The sequence below is a fragment of the Amborella trichopoda genome, chromosome 2, assembly GCF_054954075.1.
Source record: "Amborella trichopoda isolate Santa Cruz 75 chromosome 2, AtrichopodaSantaCruz75HAP2 v2.0, whole genome shotgun sequence".
Lineage (NCBI taxonomy): Eukaryota > Viridiplantae > Streptophyta > Magnoliopsida > Amborellales > Amborellaceae > Amborella > Amborella trichopoda.
In genome coordinates, this window is record NC_142337.1 from 63600847 (window position 1) to 63627343 (window position 26497).

The 26497-nt window shown below is 35.9% G+C and overlaps 1 protein-coding gene across 3 annotated transcripts; it reads right to left on the minus strand.

The window, feature by feature from the left end:
- Window positions 1-615: 615 nt before the first annotated feature.
- On the minus strand, window positions 616-10591 carry ETFALPHA (electron transfer flavoprotein alpha). Of its 3 annotated transcripts, none has more exons than XR_016050097.1 (8): window positions 9948-10591; window positions 8894-9076; window positions 7435-7646; window positions 6257-6395; window positions 2718-2876; window positions 2154-2206; window positions 1679-1819; window positions 616-941 (listed from the first exon to the last, which is right to left on the minus strand). XR_016050097.1 is itself a non-coding variant. In XM_006855479.4 (8 exons), exons 1-8 carry the CDS (start codon window positions 10017-10019, stop codon window positions 864-866), a joined length of 1062 nt encoding a protein of 353 aa, XP_006855541.1. In that variant the 5' UTR covers window positions 10020-10549; the 3' UTR covers window positions 616-863. The 3 variants fall into 3 exon arrangements, 2 of the variants coding, with proteins under 2 accessions (XP_006855541.1, XP_088715536.1); XM_006855479.4 differs by having other exon boundaries at window positions 6232-6395; window positions 9948-10549; XM_088859410.1 differs by having other exon boundaries at window positions 6232-6395; window positions 7435-7591; window positions 9948-10033.
- Between the last annotated feature and the right edge of the window lie 15906 nt (window positions 10592-26497).

Genomic DNA, 26497 nt, shown 5'->3' on the forward strand with positions numbered 1-26497 from the left:
CTATTGAAAGAAGGTGCACCCCAAGACTAGCCGTAAATGCGGTTTTGGCGCCGCAAAGCCTTGCGATGATATGAAAAATATATTGTTGCCTTTAATTATGACATTTAAAGTTTCAAAAATGGTGACGATCAAACTAATCTGTAAACACTTGAAAATCCTAAAAATGGACGGCCTAGCTAATAGGATAGAAGATGAACTAGTTTTTCATTGTATACAATCCCTTAAAAAATGTGTCCAAATAACAATTCCATTTGAATAGGAAAAGTTCTTCAAAGGGCTGCAGCTTTATAAAGCTACATTTCGAGTTCCAGCATTGCAACACCTGCAAATCGATCATCTTCAATTTGACATTCATGGATATGATAACAAAAACACAAAACAAAAAGGATTTCCGGCCAGTCTGTCTTGGATTTTGTCTATTGGATTGTCCATTTCGAGTATTCAATGATCTGCCAAATATGCACTATTTTTAAGACTAAAAGTTCAATAATCAAGGGCGAAAATAGATTTTCTACAGTCACCAGGGTTTCTTACATGTCACCCAAGCTGTGAATTGAAGGATTTCCTGACAGTCTATGACCCATGATTGTGTATACTTTGATGGGCTATTTGAAATTTGATCTAAGGGATGATGGGATATTTAAAATTAGATCAAAAGCTCCAAATGAGATGTTACATAGTTGAATTTTAGGGCCCCATTAATATTTGTTTTTGATGTTTCAAACAAATTTGACAGTCCAATTTCTAAAGAAAATAACAGAAGGCATAAGATACAGCGTTATTTAGTATGGATTGAAAAGTGCCCATCACTTTGTGCATTGTTCTATCCATATGAATGAGAATCACATGAATAAATAATGGGACTACTTTTTTTCAGGGAGCTTTTCAAGCAACTCCGGAATCACCTGAAAGAGGTCTCCCACAAGCCCGTAATCAGCAACCTGCAAATGGAACCAAGAAGAGCATCAGGGCAGAATCTCCCTCTCTCTCATGTTTGTTTGTTCTCTCATCCATAATTCGTTTCGATCTCTCTCCCTCATGTATAATCCCCTAGGATTTTGTTCTCTCATCCATAGTCCACTTTGATCTCTCATATGAGAGCAAGCGCACAAACTTGCATGCAAGTGGATGAAAGATATAAATTTTGCACAATGGAACACCAGTCACCCATAAACAGAATTGAACAAATCAGATGTCATCCAGAGAGATGAATTAATCGGCAAAACATTAAGCAGTGAGGTTTGCTAAGGGCTTGTTTCTTATGGGAAGGTTTCTGAAGTCCCGTAAAGGATGTAAATGGGCTGGAATACTATAGCTCAGGACCACAAATTGTTGATTTTGTAAATCTTTTGTAAATCTGAAATTGTTAATTCCAAGATAGTATTTTGGCAATGAAGATCTTTCAAAGGTATGGTTTGGTTGTGGAAGAAAATTAAATGGTCTGGTGAATTCTGAAATCTAGGACAAGATGGTCGTATACTGGCAACAATAGCACACACATGATCGATCCATGTCAGTCAGAAAGGGCAAGAGCACAAAACAATTCAATGAAATAACAATAAAATGCTTTTGTCTAACAGAGGGAAATTACAGGCACATTTATTTCTCCAATATTCAGACACCAAGTCGAAAGGAAACATGTTAGATTTCCATGGTAAGGATTTGGCTTTCACATTACCTGAAAGATTGCTGCATCTTCATCTTTATTGACAGCAACAATGGTCTTAGAGTCCTTCATTCCAGCTAAATGTTGGATAGCTCCAGAAACGCCAAATGCGATGTATAATTCTGGGGCAACAATTTTACCAGTTTGGCCCACCTTGACAGAGGAGGAAAGTACTTTACTCAATGAGAAGAAGATGTTCACATGAGTTTTTTGTGACTTTAGAATGTTATCCAGTTACTTAAAGAAGATAAATGAGTTACTACAAAAAATTTGTGGGTCAGAAGCTGTAACTCAAAATTAAGTCATCCTTAGTCCCGGGTCACCCAACGACAAGTGTCCATATTAATTGGTTACATTGCCACTTAAAAGAAGGTATAATTCATCATCTCAAACAACCACATAATGGTGTTGCTAAAAGCATAATAATAAAATTTTCTTCCATTCTATCCAAGAAAAAAAGATTTTTTATAATAGAAAACAAAGTTACCTGTAGTTCATTTGGACAATATCCAGCATCTACAGCAGCCCTAGTTGCACCAACTAGGCAAAGGAAAGAGCAAATGTCAACAAACATCATCTTGGAGAAACCGAAAACTAAAAGATCTTAATTTCAACCATCAGAGCTAACACCAATAAAGAAGCCATTCAACTTATTAGTTTAGTTCTAAGGATAGGGCGAGTGATTTAGGACCAAGGGCGAGTGTGACTATTTAGATGGGCTTCGGAACAAATGATTAGGATAGGTTTAGAGTTCTAACTAGATCCGGATTCGGGAGTTTTAAACGGTTTAGGTTTCCAAAAAAGTTTAGGACAGTAGGATTTTATGTGTACTCTTGAGGTTTCCGATATCGAGGAGTGGTTGATAAGAGGCTGAAAAGGCGTGAGACTTAAAGTTTGAATTAAAGGGTTTTAAGGGAGTTAAAGTTATCGAATTTATTAGTCCAACAACATACAAGGATGAAGGATGGCATCTAGTGAATCTACAATCAACAAAAAACATCAAATACAGTATTAAGAAGCAAAGGCACCAATGGAAACGAAATACTCATACCAGCAGCACCCAATTTATGTGCAAGCTTCTCTATCAACTTAAAATTCTCGGCATTCTTCAACCCCCGTCCCCCAGTGATTATAATACGAGCATTACCCAAATCTGGACATTCCGTTTCTTGAGACGTATGATTTAACCATCTTGATTTCCCATTACTTTCTGCATGGACATTGGAATAAAGATATAATCAGACAGCATTTGTACAATCAACATAAACTACAATCTTTGCAGCAAGGTATTGATAACCTGTAAGAATTGTGCCCATTCAAATTGCAAAGATTCCCAAACTAAATTAGCATTAGAAGAGATCCTCACCATTTTAGATGATAAGCAATAGAAAACCAACATATAACATCATTGACTGGAGATTACAATGGACACGTGGATGCAAAATTGAGTAGGAATTCCAACACTTAATTTTGTGCTTTTATTTATTTGAGTATTTTTCAACAATCAAGGCACAAAACCATAGAAGCAGTTGGCTAGGTATTAGAGCACCTCATAATCAGATAGTAGAAGCTTTCATGTCCTCACTGCTTTCCTTCACCTTAAAACTTGACTTAAGCGACTCCTATAGCCCTCACTCTCCTACGGCAACAGACGACCACTAAATAAATTTCCAGATTCTCAAGTGTCACTTCTGCTCGTTCCCCACTCCCCTTACCTTCCTAAACTACTCCTAGGAGTAGCCCCGATGGCTCCAAGTCTAACACGCTTCTTTTTACCACATAACATTTCAAACACACCCCCAGCTAAATCACCCGTGAACTCCAATTTACATCATTTCGTAACTTTATTTTACACAGTCCAATGCCCCATTGAATCCATGATCATTCCAACCAACCAAACTCCTGGTCCCTTCTAACCATGGAACTTATTGCCCACCTTAGAAGGGACCAGGAGTTTGGTTGGCTGGAAGGTGGGCAATCCCTATTTCATGGCCACATATCTTTTCTTTCTGGCTAAGGAACGGAAAATCTTTCTCCTGTTACATGAATCAAATGTTTCATTTTATCTGGGAAAAGCCATCCCTTTCTCAACAATGTCTTTGCCATTTGATCCAATAGCGTTCTGTTAGATAGGAAGATATTTGATAAATACTGATAACTCTCGGGTGGCGTATTAGAACGGAAAGATCCATTATTAGATAATGAACTTTTGGTACTAAGTCACCTCTGGCGATGAATCAACAATTCGAAGTGCTTTTCTTGTGTATTCTTGATCAACCAGCGTTCATATATAGATGTAGGAGAATGTGTAGGGGAAGTAATAAGTCACTTTGACATCTCTTCATCTACAAAGAATTCTCGACATGCAAACACACAGACAAAGGGCTGATCTTTGAATAGGAAAAAAAATGGATATGAGGGATCCCAAATGAATTGGCTTATTTGATTGTTCTTTGGAGGATCTATCTCGTGTCTGGTACTGCATGGTTCCACTTTGCAAGAACTCCAAATCATTCTCTTGAAGCTCATCCTCTTTATGAGAAATGATCTGCTTGCCCCGAAATGACCTGGACCGATAGGGAAATCTTGATTCATTGGGCCTTTCGATACAAGGGCGCCATATTCTAGGAGCCCAAACTATGTGATTTATTATCGAATAGCTTGCCACAAGGGCGTCATATTCTAGGAGCCCAAACTATGTGATTGAATAAATCCTCCTCTATCTGTTGCAGGTCGAGGGTTCCTTCTCCTTCCCCTTCTTCAAACTTCGATTTGTATTTTTCATATAGAAATCTCTAATCAACAATAGAACAAGATCCATTTTGCATCATATCTAACAGATTCCTTGGTTCGGACCGAAGAAGCAATGTCACTCGATCATTATCAAATTGACTGCAATCTAATTTCTGTCCGTGAGGATCCCACCAGAGCGCCTTCTAATAGGCCATGAACTAGATCAAAATCATTCTCAACAAATCCATAAGAAGTGATCCAACTTTTTTGATCGGGTCCGGGTGGAGATCAAAGGTCTTTAGCAACCGATCCAGCAGAACAACTCAAAAGATAAAGAAGTGTCGTTAATTTCTTTATGCTCGTTCCAAGTTTGAAGTACCATTTGTACAAATAAGAATCCCCTTCCTTACATGATTTCTTCTTCATATAGGTAGATATAGGATCATGGAGCAATTACTTAGAAGTAAATTTTGTGCAAAGGACTTTCCTATTTGATAGAAAAGGTTCCCAGATCCTGAACGGATCTTACTTGGGATCGCAAATCCCAGCGTTGTCTATGAAGAGCTGATCTATTTGTATTAGTGTCTATAATTGATTTCTTATGTGTAATACTAATTGATATGGCCTCATTGGTAAGTGCTACAAGATCTCGTGCATTGGAACCCATTGTTATGGACCCTAATCCGTTAGTATGGAACATCTTCTTTTCCAAGTGGAATCCCCTAGTATATGAAAGAATGAAAAAGTGCTTTCGTTGTTATGGAATAAGAAGCCTTCGTATCTTAATGCATGTATTTGATTTATTCGGAGCTATTAGAGCGGCATCCACTTTTTGGGGAATATGAGTCGAAGCAATAACAAGAATATTTCTAGTGGAACATCTTTCACAATCTCTGGAGAGATGGTTCACTAATAAACTGGGGGATAAGTAATTCGACTCATTCACATACAGATCATGAATGTTTGGAATCCATATTATGCAAGGAGACATTGCTTTTGCTAATTCTAATTGAGGGGTGCTATCAAACCGGTCCATTTTCGGCATCATATACATAGTTAGCACATTCGTCATAGTTAGCAGCTGGAATTCATGATCATTCCAGCCAACCAAACTCCTGGTCCCTTCTAACCATGGAACTTATTGCTCACCTTCACTGGGTGATATTCCCAAAAGGTGCGTGTTCCTGATATCGCAAGAACCCCGTATCTCACCCTCCCGTTACTGGCTAGATTTCACTGAGTTGATTCGATATTAAGCTCTAAACTCGGGAGTTGTGAAGTCATGCAGGGCTGAAGGAGAACAATAGTGATTGGTGGAACTTCCCTCAATGGTTCCACCACTGGATATGGCTAATCTGTAGGAGAAGAGGTTGACTGGGGCCACATGATAGCCGTGGTTCATTGAGAACCAATAGGAACATTTAGAATAGTGCAGGGCACATATTGTGGGAGGCAAAACCAGATTTTTGTAAAACAATCAAATCCACCAATGCCTCAACTCCAGTGTTCATAGAATAAGCCATAGTATAGAGCCATGTACCCATATAAACTACTAAAAAAAGAAAAGAAAAAACAAAACTAACTTTATCAATCTAAGAATTGATTAAAGTTGAAGGATGGGAATTAGGTACTAAGACTTCCACAGTTCCATATGGATACATCTTCCACAAGATGCATTACAGCGCTTTATTCAACACATAAAGAGACAATCCACAAGATCGTGAGGCACCTTATGAGAATCTAAATATCTACTCACTCTATTCATTCACAATGCAGTGACAAATAAAATCACTAAATTGCGATACCGAATCGAGTGAAAATTCAAAACAGACCTTCACTAAAGGTTGAGAGATCCACCTGAGATATGGCAGCAGTATCTGAAACTCGACCAGAAGTCATTGAAGATAAAGGGAATGCAGTAGGACGAATGGTCAACATGCAGGGATCAGAACCAGCGTATCTGATGGTACAGAGAGCATTGCCAGCATAAATTGGTCTGCGAGATTGAGAAAAGATCAACATAATCACTCATCAAATTGGAGAAGCCCAAGATCTTCATCTCAGATAACAGTGTACAAGATGCATGAGAAGACTGCATGCAATGATTTCAATACTTCCTATAAAAAAAATACAATAACTTAACTTAAGATTCCATAGAACTGTTTTTTCTGAAAATAAATGAAGTAGCTATGTTGAACCTTGTGATAAAAGCATTAGTGGAATAATTCACTCCTATGCAGAATAAAAGAAGGTGGTGAGTTGCAAAACCCTAAAGGTACTAACAAAGAAATCAACTTCACATGATTTAAGAGTGAAAAAGAAATTAAATGTCATAGCAATCCAAGGAAGCTGTAGTGCAAGAGAATATTGGATCAGATTAGGAGATCTGAGGAAGGTTTTCGACAGCTATTCTATCAATGTTCTTCACATATTCACACATAAGGAATATAATAATTATGATAAGTTTTCCAAATAAACACATGAACCAACTTGAGCTAATCCCACAAAATTATCCCTTTGGTTAAAAATTCCACTCAATAGATGTAGACATCTCAAATATCTCTGTTCTTTTGTGGAAAACATAATTTTGCTAATACAAAAAGAAAGTAGAAACAAACAGCAAACCAAGTGCACGAATTAACATTCATAATATTACAGAGATAACAATGTGACATCTTGCAAACAATACCCATTGTACACGAGGAGGCTCTCAAGTCCTATCCCATTTATAAAGGTACTAAAGGTAGAACAAATATCTGGCAAGATCATTAACATAAAAAGATGATTCACGAGGAACCACAATAACATGGACCTTCATTGGTCATCAGCTAGTAGTTACAACATACCTTTGGATGTCTATCTGCACCACCACATGGGCAACCCATGGATCTTTCAAGAAGTTATCAAGTTCAGGATAGCAACTTAACTAATCATCTTTAGCAGCGAAAGGAGCATATGAAATCAAATGCAACAAACATATATTCCAGCTAAACAGGATTTCTTTCAGTGAAAAAGAAAGACAAAAGGAAGAAAACCTGACAAATAACTGAGGTCCAGAAATTGTAGTAACATCAGTGATGGGAGAAACATCCAAAAGCGCTGCAGCTCGTGGCATTACATTTTTTCCAAATGAAGTTGAAGCTGCAATTATGTGAGAATAGCCACCCTTCCCTTGAACTAAATGGATCAAATCTGCCCAAGGTTCAGCAAGAGGATGCTTTAATTTCTCCGAATCAGCAATAAGCACCTATACAAGAAAGTGCAACTTATAAAATACACCTCTTACAACATTCCAAAGATGCATATAAACCAGTGTGAACAAATCAGAAAAATTATCTAGAAGTAGTACAACTGCACACATGCAAACAAGGAGCAAGAAAGTCATCATCATAAAAGCCTTTACCCAACTAATTGGGATCGGCTACACAAATCCTGGTCCACCATTTTGCTCTATTAAGGTACCTTCAATGAGGCCATAAGTCCCCATATCGTTTCTCACTACTTCCAACCATGTCCTTTTGGGCCTACCCCTTACCCTTTTTGAGCCTTCCATTTGAACTGACTCGCACCTCCTAATAGGTGTTGTACAGGGTCTGCGCCACACATAGCCAGCCACCTAAATCTACTCACTCTCATTTTATCACCTATTGGTGCCACACCTAAATTTTTCTGAATGTATTAATTTTGAATTCCCTTGCCACTCATCCATCTCAACATCCTCATCTTTGCTACACTCATTCTATGGGTATGTTTATTATTTTTACTACCCAACATTCTGCCCCATAAAGCAAAGTTGGTCTCACAGCTGTCCTATAGAACTTGCCTTTCAGCTTCATTAGTATGAGGCGATCGCATAAAATTTTGGTTGCACATCTCCACTTCACCCACCCAGCTCTTATTCTATGTGCAACATCTTCCTCAATCTCTCCATTTTCCTGGATTATTGATCCAAGATATTGAAAGTGCGCTATTTTGGTATTTTCTGGCCATCAATCTTAACTGCTTCCTCCCCTCTACTCCTATTATTAAACTTGCATTCCATATAATCTATCTTAGTCCCGTTAATTTTAACACCTTTAGATTCTAGAGCAAACGAGTATTTAACATTAAGTTTCTCAATTACACTTCATATATCTTTGGATAACACAATTAGGGTTTCCTATATAAGACCATCACTTATCTACGAAAACAAGAAAATAAACACAAGATAGATGAATTATTCCCCTGGTATAGTTCATCAATTTGTGCAGACCATAGTGCAACTTGATGTAGTTGTTAAATAAACAAATAAACAAAAGTGAAAGTGATCATCAGCTTCCTACAAGAGAAATTAAACTCTCATGAAAGGTCATAATCATCATATGAGGCGACACATGGCCCCATAATTGAGAAAAAGGCAATCGTAACAATGAAAAGGAATCCACACCAAACCGAGGATTTATGAAATCCTGATAAATAATTGGGGGAAGCAATTATAATTTAGTAAGAAGCTACCTGAGAAATTGAAGGATGAAATGAAGCAGCATGAGAGGCAGCTTCTTGAAGGGTTGGACCTGTTCCACCCAATAAAATTGAAATGGGATTTTCCTCACTGATGGCCCTTGCAGCTGCCACTGAACTCATAGACGATGGTTTTACCAATCCCCCTTCATGTTCAGCCAAAACCAATGTGCTTATCTACCAAAATCAAATGCATATAAACAAACAAGTCAAATAATTATAGCAGTGTTTATAGCAAGGACTCGGTTCAAGACTCATTAGAGTCCCGTGCCTAAGTCAGGAAACTCCACTCTGTCAGAGACTTGGATGAGTGTTTAAAAAAGTCATCATCATCATCATCAAAGCTTTTAACCAAACTATTTGGGGTCGGCTACACGAAACTGGGTTTGCCATTATGTCCTATCAAGCGACTCGGACAAGTCCTAAAAAAATAAAAAAATAAAAACCTTCGGGACAAGCCGGACTGGGCCAGTTCCTAAATGTTTTTGGGTCCGATTAGCTCGGCTAAGTAGGAGTCAGACACGCTGAGTTTTCGTACAGTAAGAGCATCTTCAAAATATTCAGGGATTGGTTAGATACCGCTACAATAGCTGTATATTCAGAGATGAACTAAAAACGTCACTGTTCGAGCTTCAAAGTGAAATTAAACATGCTTCTTTTGTGTTTAGCTAACAATTTTCCCAGTTACTTTCATTGAGTATTTTGCTATAAGGCAAACAATTTCTCTATTGAACCCTAGGGAAAATGTCAGACTTTCCCATAGTTAGGTTAAGGTATAATAACAAGAAATGAGATGCTCTATACCACAACACATGTGAGAAGATCTTCGAGAAATATTAAACAAAGAAGAATACAAATTACGCAGGAAAATTATAAATTCAACAGAAATAAGATTTCACAGGAAAATTCAACGACCATGATCAAAATGTAAATTGCATGGATAACTGGTGAAGTAAATTATCAAACAATAAGCCCTGGAAATTTTTTTCCAATCTAAAATACTGACAGACAAACATGAGATGAAGTTCAGATGTAAATTAGGGTTTACCAATCTGCGAATGAAGGGGTAGGGAGAAAGGAGTCGTTTCCTGAGACCTCCGAGCACCAATGAAACTGCCATTCGTGATGGTTGCGCCTTCGAAATGAACTTTCAACATGTATTTGGAAGTGACCATAATGGCCCCACTCTTCTTCTAACGAGCCCGAAGGCTTAGAAATCTCCTCCGGGAAGGACCCCTGGATCCTCACACATCTAGGGTAAGGGTGGCAGTGCTTGGCCCGGCTTGGCCCTGGCCCAGTCCTTATCCTAAAAAACAAATGAAAAAAAAAAATTCAGCCGAGCCAACAATAAATAAAATAAAGATAGAAAAGAAAAAAAAAAAGAAAAAAAAAAAAGAGGGTTGGGCTGTGCTGGGCTAGGCTAAGCCAGCATTGGCCCTACCCCCACCCCCACACCCCCACCCTTGGGCCAACGTTCGTCGCCCAAACCCGAGTTTTTTAGGACAAGACCGAAAGGCCCGGGCAGTCCAATCCATTGCCAGCTCTAATCTAAGGCACGTCTGAGGACTGGAAGTTCTAGTTTTAGAAGTTATAGATTCCAGTTTATTGTAGTACTTCCATGTTTGCTGTCAGGAAGTACTACACGAAACTAGCTTCAGAAAGTTTTGGATTCTTAGAAAATAAGAATATGTTGTTTCTATTCTCCGTCGCAGTTGCCTTGTCTTGTTGTTTTTCAGAAAATTCACTTCCCCCTTTCTTTTCACTTTCCATTATGTTTTTCTCTATCTTATTCTTTTTTTAAGTGAGTCCATGGGGAGAGACCTTTACCCTGGGTAGAAATTGAGTCTAAGATCTAACGTTACAAATCATCAAGCACTAATCAATTAACCTCGTATTTCTCTAACTAAGTCCTCTATATCTACACATTTCCTATCTTTAACTATAGCCTCTCTCTCACTTATTTCTCTTTTTACGTGTGGCGTTTCTCTCTAATTCCTCCATCTCTAACTGTGTGCGTTCTCTCTCTCTCTTATCCATGTTGTTTCTCTCTTTAGTTATCCCTTTTTCCCTTGAATAATCTCTTTAACCATCGTGTTCTCTTTCTAACTCGCTATAACTCTTTTTCATATCTAATCATATCCTCTTTTTATAAGAGTGCTCTTTTATCTCTTTAACTCCTCCCTCTATTAACATCCTCACTACTCCCTTCTTCCCTAACCATGTCATTTATCCCTCTATTTAAGTTCTCTTTCTCGCTCTTTAATCGTGCCTTTTCTCTTTCTAATCAATTCCCTCTCTAAATGTGCTTATTCCCTTTAACTCCTTTATCTATAGGGTGAGGTTTGTATAGAGCCGAGGCTCTAAATAATAAAATTGTAGCCCACCTTTGAATAGTACTGAAAAATATGGTTTCATTATTGGAAATCTTTGTGATCGCCTTAAAATATATTTTTATTTTTAATTATAAAATTTAAAGCTTTAAAATAATGTAGATCGAGCAGATTTATGAAAATCTTGAAAATTAACGGTCCAAAATGCATTGCAAGATGCACTATTTCCAAAACTTGAAATCCATTTTTTTTTTTTTTTTTTCTCATTTTCATGTATCTTGATATCGAGATGATCAATTTGAGGATATTTGGGCATCTAGACAACCTCTTCTAGTAAAAATTTTGAGGTGGGCTCTAATTTGATTGTTTAGAGCCTCGGCTCTATATAAACTTTTTCCTTATCTATGTAATTGTATTGTTTTCGTCTCTCTAACCATTTCTCTTGTATCACTAACCCGTTTCTCTATCTAAGGGCTTGTTTGATAATTGGAAGGTAAATATTCTTTAGCAATCAGAAGTTCCTCTTTGCTGCGGAGAAAGAAGATCTTAGAGGAAGTTCTGGGTGTCTGTGTTTGACAACATGTTAGAATGTTAAAGGAGTTCTAGGTATTTGTGTTTGACAACCTATTGGAATATATAGTTATATTTATTTAAATATTATATATAAAATACTATTTAAATATTTTTTATATTAAATATAAAATAGTACATAATATATATTGTATTGTAAGTATTTATTATATAAATAAAATATATTATAATTATATATTATATAATAAAATCTGTTATATTATATAATATATATTCAATATATTCAAAATATATATTAATTATTTAAATATAAATATATAATATAATATAACATAATATAATATATAACATAGTGTATGTAGCTTGCTTCTCTCCTAGACTGATACCGGCTTATGTATTGGTCGGCTTTCCTACCAGAGTGCCTCCTGCCACTAGAATCGAGCACAGAAGCCACGAGCGGTGGCTTCCCAGCCTAGCAAGGAGGCATTCGAAAGGCTGACCACCATATAGGCATTTTGGGATATAATACAATACAAATATAACTTAGCGATGTAAATATAAAGAGGAAGGCAAAATCGGTTTGAGGAAGAAGCCTTCTTCAAGGCCCAATTCCTATTTTAAATTTCATCATTTTAGAAGGAATTTTTTTTTCTCAAGCATAAGGGACTAAGAAAGTTGGTAGAGAACTCCTTTACTGTATAAATAACGTGCATCAAACACGGAAGTTGTACAATCATGGGGAAGTTCCTTCTTCCTCCCCATAACTTTCTTTCTGTTATCCGACACGTCCTAAATGTGCCATTTCTCTCCAACTTCTCTCTCTCTAAAGTTTTCTTCCACTATTAGAAATGGTGAGGTCAAATCTTTGTGGAACTTTTGCTAGATCATTATGAAGCTTGAGCTCAGCATTTTCGAACTTTCACATAGGTTACCAAATTAGTATTACAAAACTTCTAGATATCAACAATTTCAACTTCTAGAGACATAGAACTTCCATGTTCCAAGGAACCCACAAATTCCAATTACCGAAGGCTCCTCTAATAATTTGTTAAGGGTGGCACTTAGCCTGACCCCATGTAGCCCAGGTCCGAGCCACTAAAAGCTTGGGACTGGACTTGAAATCTAGGCCCAATGTCCAAGACAATGTGGGCTTCTTTTTCTTAATGAATGAATTTGAATATCTAATGGCTTGGCTTGACCGCACCATTAACATTGCCGGGTAGGTGGCCTTGCCCAAGAGTAGGCCTGGGCTAAGGTTCCTGGCCTAGGGCAGCCCTGGCTATGTCCTTTCATCTTGCAAGGACCAAATTTAGGGAACATGACAGTATTGTAACCTACAATGTCTAATTACAACGAACAATGCAAAATGCACTAAATATACATTTCTCGATTTCAAGGTGCAATTGAATGAAATTGAACTGTGCATATTGTAGGGCGTTCAACACTTAGTACGCCTGCACCAAAACTTCTCCATATTTTAATACTCCATATATGCAATATTTATTTGAAGGATGTAGTTGCATAAGGTCGAAACTTTCAACAATCAAAATAAGGTGCACCACCAAAATTTTGTCATATGATGTAATTTTGGGATTAAAATTTCTTATAATGGCTTGAGCATCTATTTTTATATTTAATTATAAAATTTTAGATTAAAAAAATGGTTCAAGTCAAGTAGATCGATAAACACATGAAAATCTTGAAAATAGACGGTCTAAATAATGTGTTGCAAGTTACACTCTTTTTTGGACTCAAAAATTTTTTTTTTTCATTTCATACATCTCGATATCGAGATGATCATCAATTAGAGGATTTTCCAGCTTCAAAACAACATTTTACGACGAATTTTTTAGGTGCACTTAATTCTACATATGAAGGTTGCAACCTTATACAAAATTTTCTCTTATTTAAAATAATATAACCTATAAAGGTTCAACTTTAGCACTCGTAGACTTTTAGAATCGTAAGGAGCAATTCTACTCGGTGTGGTGTCTATATGGCGTCAACCATAAATGGGAAAATTTTATATAGAGCTTATGCTCTAAACAATCAAATTAGAGCCTACCTCAAAACTTTCACTTGAAGAAGTTGTTTTGATGCCCAAATGTCATCAAATTTGATCATCTCGACATCAAGATTCATGGAAATGAAAAAAAATAGATTTCAAGTTTTGGAAATAGTGCATCTTGTAATGCATTTTTGGACCATCAATTCTCAATATTTTCAAGTTTTCATAGATCTGCTCGATCTATGCTATTTTTGTAGCTTTAAATTGTATAATTAGAGATAAAAATATATTTTAAGGCTATCACAAAGATTTTCAATATTAAAACCATATTTTTCGACACTATTTGAAGGTGGGCTCTCATTTGATTGTTTAGAGCCTTGGCTCCATACAAACTGCACCCACCATAAATGATCAAGTAAAGGGCTCCTACAAACTCTGCTCAAAGGTCCAGGTCGAAGATGATCATTGGAGGGTTCATAAAAGTAAGAAGCATCAACTAAGGCTGGCAATGCGCCGGTTGGCACAACCTTGAACATCTAGGGCCTAGGCCATAAAATGTGGCCCAAGGACTGGGCTAGGGCCCGGCCACCATTGGCTAAGGATAGGTCCGGGCTGGGCTGAGTATGGGGTAGGTCCAAGACAGGGCCCGTGTGGTCCAATCCGGCATAGCCCCTTTTTTTTTCTTATACTTTTATTGTATTTGGCCCAGCTGGGCTGGAGCCGGGACCTCTTCGATATTGTCCAGGCTTGGGCCGGCTCGGTCCAACCCTATAGGGACTATGGCTAGGGCTAACCTGGCCTGGTCCAAGTCTGGCCTGTCGCCGCAACTACTCCGAACTCCAAAAAAGGATCTAACTCCGAGACGATCATTGGAGGGCTTTTCAACATTGAAACAGCATTTCCTGTGGTTATTAAGGAGTGCCTATAATGTAATTTAATGCCTTTTATAAACTGTTTCTATTTCCATAGGGCAATATTAAAGTGCTATTTGTTCCCTTTAATCATCTAATCCTGTGGCTAAGAGCATTCAATCGCATATGGATCACCATGTTTCTTATATTGTATCGCATATAGCAGCAATCTGTATCCTACCATAGGTTTTTTCTCCCCACCAATATCGACAAAAGCACAAACAAAAGAAATTATAGACCTCTATTCTCCTTAACACCTAAATACAAAAGAAATTATGAACCGCAATTTAGACAAGTATGCATTAATGATGGGAAAAGTTTATTTTTATTTAAGGTATCAACTTTATACTATAGAAGGCGCACCCTACAAATCCACCAAAACATATTATTCTAACACTACAAAACGCTCAAATTGATCATCTTGACCTCCAGGTGTATAAACATAAAAAAATAATGGCTTTAAGTCTTTAAAATAGTGAATCTTGTAGTGCGATATCTAGACCATTGATTTTCAAGTGTTTATAAATCTACTCGATCTGAATCATTTTTAGAACTTTAAATTCTACGATTAGGGACAAAAATAATTTTTTAAGCCATCACTAATTTTTCCAAAATACATTCTTTTAGAATAATTTAGAGGTGTGCGTTACTTGGATTATTTAAGGTTGATGATTTATACAAATCACACCCATTAATGATTAATGGACAATTTGCCGACAAATATGAGCATTTCTTTACACTTTTTCTCCTTCAAATAGTTCGGAGTACACTTCATGACTTCTTCTTAATAAGCATGTGGAGAAAGACAATGCCACAATACCGGAATGGATGCCTCAAAGCAGGTGAAAGAAACGGCCCTTATCAATGTGAGATGCTCCCAAAACTTGCACCAACATATGATTATTTAAATAAAAAATATTGTTTTTAAGCTCTTCAACATTTAGACTACGGTCTCCAAAATTTAGATGATCCTGGTCTCTAAAATTTAGATGATTCAATCTTGGGATGTTATTTTTTTCGAGTATATAATGAGTGCGATTTGAATTTTTTTCTTTTGGATGTAATTTGCTAGGTTTAAGAGATCACTTCCCCAAACTTTGGGGTCTTAGACGTATTCATAGGTTGGGTTTTGCCAAAGGGAGTAAATGTGTTCATGTGAGAACAACAAATCCTTTCACAATAATGAGTAACTTAAAATTCATATTGGGAGCCATTTCTTCATCATTATCCGCATAACCTTTTTTCAACTATTTGAGGCCAATTATATGAATTTTTTTTTGACAAGAAATTTATCTATCTTTATTAAAGTCTAATCAAAAGAAGAAATTACATTATTAGAGACAATAGCCTCACATAAAAAAGCACCCCTTTTGGCCATCGAATCTGCTAACCCCATTAGCTTCTCTATAAACATGTAAAGGAGATCAATGAATTTTGGTCCGTCATTCTACTCTATCAAGAACTACACCTTCAGTGAGACCATAAATCTCTACATGTTTTTTCACTACTTTCAATCATGTTATTTTACGCCTCCCCTTTGTCTTTATTGAGCCTTCAATATAAACATTTTGATAAGGAAAGTTACAATCACCCAATGTGTTTGGATGTAAAATGAAAGTTGTTGGGGTTGAACAAAGAACTGCGTTTGGAGCCTGAGAAAATATTCTTGAGCTTTGTATTGAGAAATGACATGTCCTAACCATGTCATGGTTCATCGGCTTGGGGGTATTCTTGTGACATTTGTGAGCGAAAGGGAATTAACTCATCCTATACAGTCCTTTTATTAATATCATCGATGTCCAAAATATAAGCAAACCACAATGAACATGAGAGTGAAAGGCATAAAGGAACACAACCCAAGCATTATTTATGAAGTGAATAAAACACCTGCGGGAGTATAATGTTCATTTACTCCATTGAATTAAAACCCAGTATAGGAGTCATTTTAGGACCCCAAATTTTGAGGAAGTAACATCTTAGTTTTGAACTAAACTTTTTATGCACTAGGAAAAAAAATGTCTCAAACTTGAGTATAGATTGCCTAATTTTTGAAGGTCGAGATCTAAGTGTAAAAAAACTCAAAATTTAAAATTTTTATTTTAAAAATAATCATCTAATTATTCCTATACAATTACTTCAGACTGAACAAGATCTCCAAAGTAACAAATTTAACTGAGGGATTACATGCAACAATATGCTCCCACAGAAGCGTAGTATACATGCTAAAGCACTTCACTTCTGGTTATGAACGTTTAATCTCTCTTTCTCTCATCGTTAATTGCTTTCATTGTGTACGTGTGCATGCCTATCTTTCTCTTTCACATGCATCTACTCTAACTAATGAGAACAACATTTATTCAAAACAAACATTTTGTCAATCTAGGTAAGGAGCATTCATACAATCCCTAAGATTGAAACCGCAATGATGATGGCGTCATTCTTTTTTTCCAAGGCTCCTGCCAAGTATATGCGATTCATTGTCATCATCATCATCATAGTTTTTTTTTCAATTATTTAGAATCGGCTATATAAATCCTAATCTGTCATTTTACTCTATCAACAGCCATATACCTGCAATGAGGTCACAAGTCATCATATCTTTCTCACTACTTCCAATCATGTCCCTTTGGGCCCTATTATATTTTTTAAACCTTTCAATTGAACCAATTTGCCGTTTTGAATAAGTTTTGTGCAATCATTGGATCAAATAAGTGATTCTATTTTCCTCTTAAGGGTGGCTTGAGCAGGAAGAGAATCAATTATAAATGAGAGATAATAAATTGTAACTTGGATTTCTAAAATCTTGAGAACAATTTGAAAATCCATGGATTGTGAGCAAGCATTTTCATTTGTATTATTTGATAATCAAATAAATTTCCATGGAATATCAAATCGTTCCCCCTGATGCCCTCATTCTATCTTACATATTCATTCTCAATTTTAGCTGTAATTTTTAGATGGTGCGGACTGGAAGATCCATCACTCAATAGATAAAAGTTACTTTGGGGATAACAGGCTGATCTTCCCCAAGAGTTCACATCGATAGAAAGGTTAGGAAATGAATCATTAACCGTAATAAGCATTTACAAGCCGAAAATAAAACAAGCCCTCAAACTTAATAAATGTTACTCTAGACTACAAAAGTTCATGTTTCACGCCAACAAATTTGACCTCATAAACGAAATACCTTGTAATTTTTCGCTTTGAACCCTCTCTCTTGGTAAAATCAATAGAAGTTACTACGTAAAATCTCCAAATTCTATAGAATTTACTTTGTGAAAATCTACAACTTCTATACAATAAAAACCATAAACATTGCTATGTAGATATCAAGATAATATATATAGGGAAAGCATAGTATGAGACCATTTAACTATGATACAAGATGGTCACATTAATCTTGACCATAAGATGTGAAATTGGGTGGCAGCAATTATTTTATCGACCAAGTTCAAACTTCAAAAGAAATTTTGTCAAACTTTGTGACACATCCGCTATCAAATTTCATATCAAATGGTCTCATTGTATATATATATATATATATATAAAGTCAGTGAAATGAAATCTAATATTTCTCTTTGCTACACGATATAACTTAGCATAATATATTGATTGCTACATGATATAACATCACAGATAGGGTTGAGAATGCGTCGGACTGGGTCTGGATCCACCAGGATCTAGATAGGGTTTGAAAAGTAGACATGGGATTTTGATCTAGATCTAGATCCGATCTGATCTAGAATATTTAGATCTGGATTTGGATCTGAAGAGTATAGATGGGATCCAGATCCAGATGTACACCCAATTGGATCCAAAAAATTATTTTTTATATTATTTTATATTTATAAAATAATATATAACAAAAAATAATATATATAATAATATAATATATTAATAATTGGGTCGGATCTAGATCAGATCAACCTGTACTTGGATCAATCTGAATTACTATTCATATCAAAAGTTTGGATCTGGATCCGATATCTTGGATCCATTCCTAAATCCGGATAGGATCCAAAAATCAGGTCTAAGATCAAACTGGGTAAATTCTTAGCCCTAATCACGGATAAAGGGTGCTAGCATTATCATGGCCGTATTGTACGTATTATAGGCCCATTTTTTAATCGTATTCAAGACATCATGGTTTGTAAAGGAGTTTCCAAATTCTTGAGCTGTTAAAAAGTCACTGACTCCATTCTCACTAATTTCAAAAAATTGACTCTTTTCGTAGCAGGAAAGGGCCTGTGATCCCACTGATCTCCCCAAAAAAAAAAGAAAAGAAGAAGAACAAGGAGTTTTTTCCATGAGTCCTCTAGTATTTGATTATTGGCTAATGTTTGACTAGTTGTTGCCTATAGAGCTTAAAAGAATCAAATTTTTCTCCACCCACATGTCTAACTCATGACACAAGTGTTCTTCTTTTTTCTTTGTTTTTTAACCTTCAAGTGAGTCTCATGTCATTGGAAGTTCACCAATCACTCACCCCAAGTTCCCATGATTGTAGAATTTGTGGACAAAACTATAGTTTGCCTTGTCAAAAGTTTCAAGCTCTAACTTCAAAAATAGGTCGGCAAAAGAAGCACATGAAGAGTTCCTAGGCCCTTTAATAGGAAATTTTAATAGGCTAGGTCTTAGGCAATTAGCTAATTTTTAGCTTACTGTTACATTATTTATATAATCTTTATAGTTCCCAAAGTCAAATTTCTCAACATATAAAACTCTATTTTAACCTACCACTCATTGAATTTGTCCAAAACTTCTTGAAGTACTTCTCTTTTCTCTTGAACCAAGGCTTCACTGGATGCTGAAAGTGGAAACATACCACCCACTTTCATAAGAATTAAAAAACCCTACTAATATTAAAATTTTAAAGTAGAATAAAATACATTTAATTGCAAAGAACAAATGTGTTGAATTAAGGGCCCATACTCACATGAAATTAAGGTGGGCGCCGCAAAGCATTAAGGAAACTTCATTTTTGAATTTGCAAATTCTCCACAATGCAACTTCAGCATTCCATTTGTTGGGGACAAGAGCTTCATATTATATGTGTTTTACATTAAACAATTTTCTGAAAGACCCTGGCTTTCGTGCTTTGATGGGTCGTTTGAAAGTAAAAGAAAGGAAGGAACTTCTATTATATGCTTACTGGGGAAGTACATTACTAAGTGTCCATGACTTTACGCTATCAATAACTAAGTAAAGGTGAAAATGAAAAGCAAAAGGAATGTCTCAAAGCTCTCTCTCATTTTGGTAAAGAGGGTTATGGTGAGAAAGCCATGCTTTCACATTTGATGATGATGGTCACTTAAAAGATGTTGGCTAAGCATCTACATGAAAGAGATGGAGTCCTAACTGAAAACCTTTAGATTGCCACTGTTGAGATATAAAATTTGGGAGAATCATTCTAGAAGTAGCACGTGCCAAACAAAGCGACGTTGTTGAGATATAAAATTTGGGAGAATCATTCTAGAAGCAGCACGTGCCAAACAAAGCGACGTATACGTCGGCATACTAGTAAGCCACTCAATAATCTCATAAGATGAAGCACCCTCACTTATGGGTGAGATTTGTATAAGGTGCCCACTTGATAATGTACAAGTAAGGTGCATCTCTAAATTTTACTGCAAGATGTAGTTCATGTGTGAGAAGCCTTACAATAGTTTGGAAATCTATATTCAACCCATGATTTTGAGATCCAAAATTTAAAAAACGGTGCAGATCGAGCAAATCTATGAATTCTTAAAAATGTTAAAAATAGATGGTCTAGATAACTTGATGCACTCTTATTAGGATTTGGATTTTATTTTTTCGTTATATCCATGCATCTTGAAATCTAGATGGTCAATTGAAAGGTTTTTTAACGTCAAAATATTCTTTTCTATTGATTTTTTAGGTATATCTTATTTCTAAATGCAACCTTATGTAAACGTTTCCATGAAAAAAGGTTCCCAATAGGTGCGGTTTGGTTTGGGCGCGGCTTTATTATAGTTGGTAAAGCGGCACCTTGGAACTAAGCCACAAAATGCAGGGTGAGACGTTATGTTGAGGCATCGATCTCTCGTAACTACCAGAATACATCGTACACAGCACGGTACCCACCATCCATTATAGACGATCGACAGTACATATTAAATGTGATTCCCACTGATGAACAGTCAAAAGGGCAATGGTGTAATCTCTACCGTCCATCTTCGGGAACAGACGGTGGACGCGCTTATGGTGTTCCATATATCGTAGACCATGGTCTATGTTATGTTTTTCTTGTGTCATAGTCTCTCTCTTGAATCTTCACAAGTGGAATTAAAATGAAGTACAACTTTTGTCCTTAAAAGAGCACGGGCGGGTAGTTTTTCAAGGATGTGACATGAGATAATTGTGGGAAGTTCTAATGAGATCTCGATATATGCTCCCGCGGGAGCATATAGTGGGGAAATTTAGAGCAACCGTTTGAAGTGTTGTGGACGATATTTGTGATGGGGGGATATCTCCAGTTTTTTCTTTCTTCCTTCTGTCCTTTTATTTTATTTATATAGTTATTTAAGGTTAACTTGAAGGAAAAAGTTTATACAAGGGTGAAGCTTTAAACAATAAATTAAGTCGCATTTCAAAAATCCACAAGAAAAGGGTATTTTGATTCTAAAAAATCTTCAAATCAATCATCTCGATCTCAAGATATATGGACATGAGAAAAATTGGATTTCAAGTCTTTGAAATAGTCTATTTTGTAATGTATATATGGACTGTTAATTTTTAAGATTTCTCAAGTGTTTATAGATATGTTCGATCTATAATATTTTGAAAACTTAAATTTTATAATTAGATATGAAAATAAAATTTTAAGCCATCACGAAGGTTTTCAGTATCCTAAAATATATTCCAATAGTATTTAATAGTGCACCTTACTTTGATTATTTCTGGCCTCAACCCTATACAAACCAAAGACCCTAACTTGAATGGATGGTTCAAATTTAAAAGGAGATCGAAAGCCTCTAGTAAACCGCTTGATACGGATTTTTTTTTTTTTTAGGTAATTTAGTGGGGCTCCATTTGAGGCCCTCTACCCTCTTAATAAAGGAAAACAAATAGACATGTTTTATTTATTCAAATATGAAATATCCAAGCAAAGAATATTCTTGAGGGACTAAGATATTCTAGGCCAAATTTACAAAAAACATCTGGGGGCATTTAAATATTTAATCCCAATATAATTGTAAAAGGCTAAAAAACATAGATTTAATAACAATAAAGACATTTTCCTATCCCTTTTATAAGTTCTTTTTATTTTTTATTTTGAATATTCATATAAGTGACAAGAAGGAAATGAATTCGAAATGAGTACATCCAGTAAATTTAGATGTTGCACCAATAGGCAATAAGATAAGAGAGATGAGACTTAGGTGGGTTCGTTATGCATAGTGCAAACTTAATACAACACCTGTTAGGATGTGCGAAGTAGTTCAAGTGGAAGGCTTGAAAATGACAAAGGATATGCCCAAAAAGACATGGTTGGAAATAAGAAAATGGCGGATTATGATTCGTGTAGCCAACTCCAATTAGATGGAAAAAGGTTTTAATGATGATGATGATGGAATATATATAAATTTAAAAAGGCCAAGGACAATGCAAAAGATATATTTTTGGTAAATATGAAATAAATTTTGCATTTCCATAAAACTAATATAAACGAAAGAAGAAAATCATAATATTTGTCCATACGGGACCACACATGCATGTATACTCCATGACCCATCTCGAGTGCTACGTGCCAAATCTAATGGTGTCACACGTGCGACAAAATTTGAAGAGATGAGCTTTGTCCTCGATGAACAAGACAAGCCACTGTAAGGGACCACCATTTAGGCATGGGCTTAATCTTGTCCAAAGAAAGAAAAAACAGGGTTCGAAGCCCCTTTCATAGAAACGTGATGGATAAGGGCCAACTCAATATATTCTGAATGCCCATGATCCCATGCCCATATAGAACTCAGCCTTCTAGATTGGGAGCTAGTGTGTCAGATGTTTGGCTTACTACCAAGCTTTTAGCCCACGTTTTTATATCTAGGGGACCTGGACCCGATCCGATTTGGATTTGGGTATGAGTCCAAATTTTGGACCTGAACACTATTGGGGTCCGGGTCTAGGTCCAAATAGATTCGGGTCCGATCGAATCTAGGTCCAATAATATTTTTTGGGTCTCAATATATAAAATCTATTTAAATAATTAAACATATAGATATTTTAAATTTTGGGTCTAGATCAAGGTTCAGGTCCAGCCTGTTGCCACCCCTATTTATATCTATTTATATCAGGTAAGAGCCATTTTTCATACATAAGTTATTTCCTAAAGAATGAGCATAAGTTGGTGCTTGAGTAGATCTAAACAAAAAAATAGAAAAGAAATTGATATGAGCTTCTTGGCCTATTGAACAGTAAAAGTCAGATAGTCCAGATTTAATCTAGCCAATTTGGACAACCAGAATCATGGGTTAGATTTTGTTTTTTATCTTTTTACTTTCATAAATGTGATAAGACATAATATATTACGCTGAAAACGGGCCAAAATGTGTATATATATATATATATGAACAATTTGCAATGTATCTTTAGATACTATTCCTTTATCAGATCTTGTATTTTTAATTTAGCTTGTTCCAAAAGATCTGGATTTAAACCTCTGTGCGAAGCCTTTGTGGGATTTATGTCCTTATTTTTCTTAAAAGGCAATTTAACATAAAAATTCTGGTTTCTCCAAAGTGGGTTGGTACATTTTTTGAGAAATTCGAAGTGGGAATTGACACAGCAGTCTGATAAGATTTTTTGTTAAATGGTTTCCAGGGAGTGAGGTTGATCTATACAAGCTATCCAAGGTAGGGTTAGGTTCCTATAGTATAGTCCTTTGGAGGTCCATTGAAGTTTTACTTGGTGTCAAACATCAAATCCAGGTAAAAGTTCTTTATTGGGTAAATATGATCCTAATAGTTTGTGTTGGATAACTAGTTTTGAAAAAAAATTTATCAAAATGAGTTTGCTAATCTGGTTTATGGTAAATTTTTCTCTATTAGCAGCCTGAAAAGTTTGGTTACATATTTTCCAAAACTCTTTTGGTAGTAAATCTGGTTTTAAGATACTAATTGATGCTCATGTATAAAAAAATACCGGTATAGTCAAATGTTTTGAATAGTGTTCTTGTAATATTTGGACCAAGGCTATTGGGGTAAGCTGGAAAGGTAAACTGTTTATGTCTGCGATAGGTTGTTCGGCCTAGACCATTACATGACGAAGCGACTGACAAATTCTTTATTTACAAGAAAGTCTCAATGTAGAACTATATAAAATGTAAAGTCATACGATCCATAACATTGGAAGCATGACAGAAAAGAGACCTAATTTCGTACCAATCAAAGAAAGGGTCTCGTAAGAAAACTAGCCATTTCATAATTATAATATGGATGGTGGTCAGGAATGGGTTCAAAGTTCGATGGTCAGATGGTGATGCACCATTACGTAACGTCTTGAGTTTCATTTCTATTATGGATAAAAAGCCCTTTACACATTGAGCTTCTATTAAAAAAAAAAAGAAATACGGTTGATTCCCACCATTCATCAACCCCTAATGGAAACTCAATTAAATTCATCAACACGTATGGAAACTCAACTAAATTCAACAAAATTATATGGATTTAAAAATTTCTTCATTTGAAAGTTGAAGCTTTCATTCTAAATCGTTTTAAAGGGTTAGATGTTAGAAAAGGCACTGAGTCAAAGTGGTAGTACCCCTTATGCCTTACTCGTATATCATGCTTTCCAATTCCACTGATATTTTTAAAAAAATCTAACTATTTAAAAACATGTAGGTGCATATATTCCCCACTAAATTACCAAAAAGAAAAAAAAAAAAGTTTAAATGTCCATTCACAAGTAACCAAAGAAATAGATGAGACTCAAAAATTACAATTGGACATTGAACAACTGGCAATCAAGGAAATTTATAGTATGGAGGTATTGAGTAAAAACAGGAAAAAAAAAAAAAAAGACACTATCGTATACCAGTAGAGGACTCATGGAAATTTATGACAGTTGGGAAAGATCAAAGCAACAGGGTATGGGGAACTTAGGATAGGTGTGAATATGGTGGTCCTGCGTGGTATAATGTATATTTGGTCTCACAGGTAACAGACCTATTAGGGGCATTCTGGGGAGCCTTATGACCTAAATTATTTGGCTTTATGATCAATTTAAAAAAGAATTAATTGAAGTTGGGCTTTATGATCCAAGAGTTGAGCAGCTGTCGTCAAACAGAAAGCCTGTAGCGCCTACCCAATGAAGGTGAATCAGTCTCTCTCGTCTAAGTTCGCGTGTTTTGTCTTGGGACCAAATCTACAATTTGGTCACCCGGGGCAACCAAATATTCCAATTAGATAATTGAGAGGAGATATTGGAATTTCTGGAAATAGAATTACCTAAAAATAAATAAATAAAAAGGGTGGTCCTCACGGTTGCAAACGAAGCCAGAGTATCACTTATCATGTGGAACCCACAGGAGACAAATCCACAACTCATTGGTCCCAAAAAGCTGCTGACCAGATACAACATGACACGTGGCATTCACGATTCTCCTTCCACGTGACCTACCTCACCCTCAAATCCATGGAATTAGGAAAAATTGACATAGGGTGTCAATTTTACAGAGAAAAAGTGCACCACAAAAATTCATCCCAAAAGGTTGTTCCAAGGTCGAAATTTTTTAACATGATCATCTCGATCAGGAGATATATGGATATAAAAAAATAATAATTTTAAATTTTAAAAATAATACATCTTGTAATACATTGTCTCAACCATCTATTTTTAAAAAATCTAAATATTTTTAAACCCACTAGATCTACACTAATTTTAGAGCTTTAATATTACTTGAAAAACACCTTGTGCAAACCTCACCCTGTTAACCAACCTAATAATTCACCTTGATGAATATTCTAGAAATTAGAAACTGGACTTGAGTTTAGTTCCCTTGATGAATCCCTGGACATGCTTCCTGTTTTCCCGACCAAATGAAATAAATATAGGGTGAGGTCATCCCCTTACTCAGCACCTCCCTCTTTACACGATATGCACCTGCCGGAGCATATAATATTTTGGCATAATTCTTTATGTTCCGAAAAAAAAAAAAAACAATTTCCTTGTTTTTCATAAGTTTCTCAGCATATAATATGTTGGCATTAGTGAACGAAAATGTTGTTCATATACGGCATCGGTCACTCGCTTCAAACTCACTACCAAAAAATATCATATTAGTCATCTAAATCCTGCCAATTATAGAAACAAAACAAATTTCAAATCTTAAAAATAATTATTTTGAGGATTATGCCACATCAGCCCCTAACAAGAGCTCATACTTCTCCACTTGGCATGTAGGATTTCACATGGCGCTAATTTAGAGTCAATGTCAAATCTTACTTGCTTTTTTTAGAGTAAGATACGTCTGTGGACTCGAATTTCTGATTGCTCTTTCACTTTTCAAAGAAATTAGAGCCTTCTTCTGTCTAGTATTTTTATTGCTGACCAAGAAATAACTCAGAAAAAAAATGCCGCAGGGATGATGCTCGTAATTTCAAATAAATGAGTGCCCATTTGATAATTGAACCCCCCATGTCCAGTGTTTTTATTGCCGAACAAGAGATAACCTAAAAAAAAAATATCGCAGGGATGATGCTCGTAATTTCAAACGAACGAACGCCCATTTGATAATTGAACCCCCCCCCCCCCTTCCCTCTCAAAGTATCCATATGTAATTTATTTTTAGTTTTTTTAA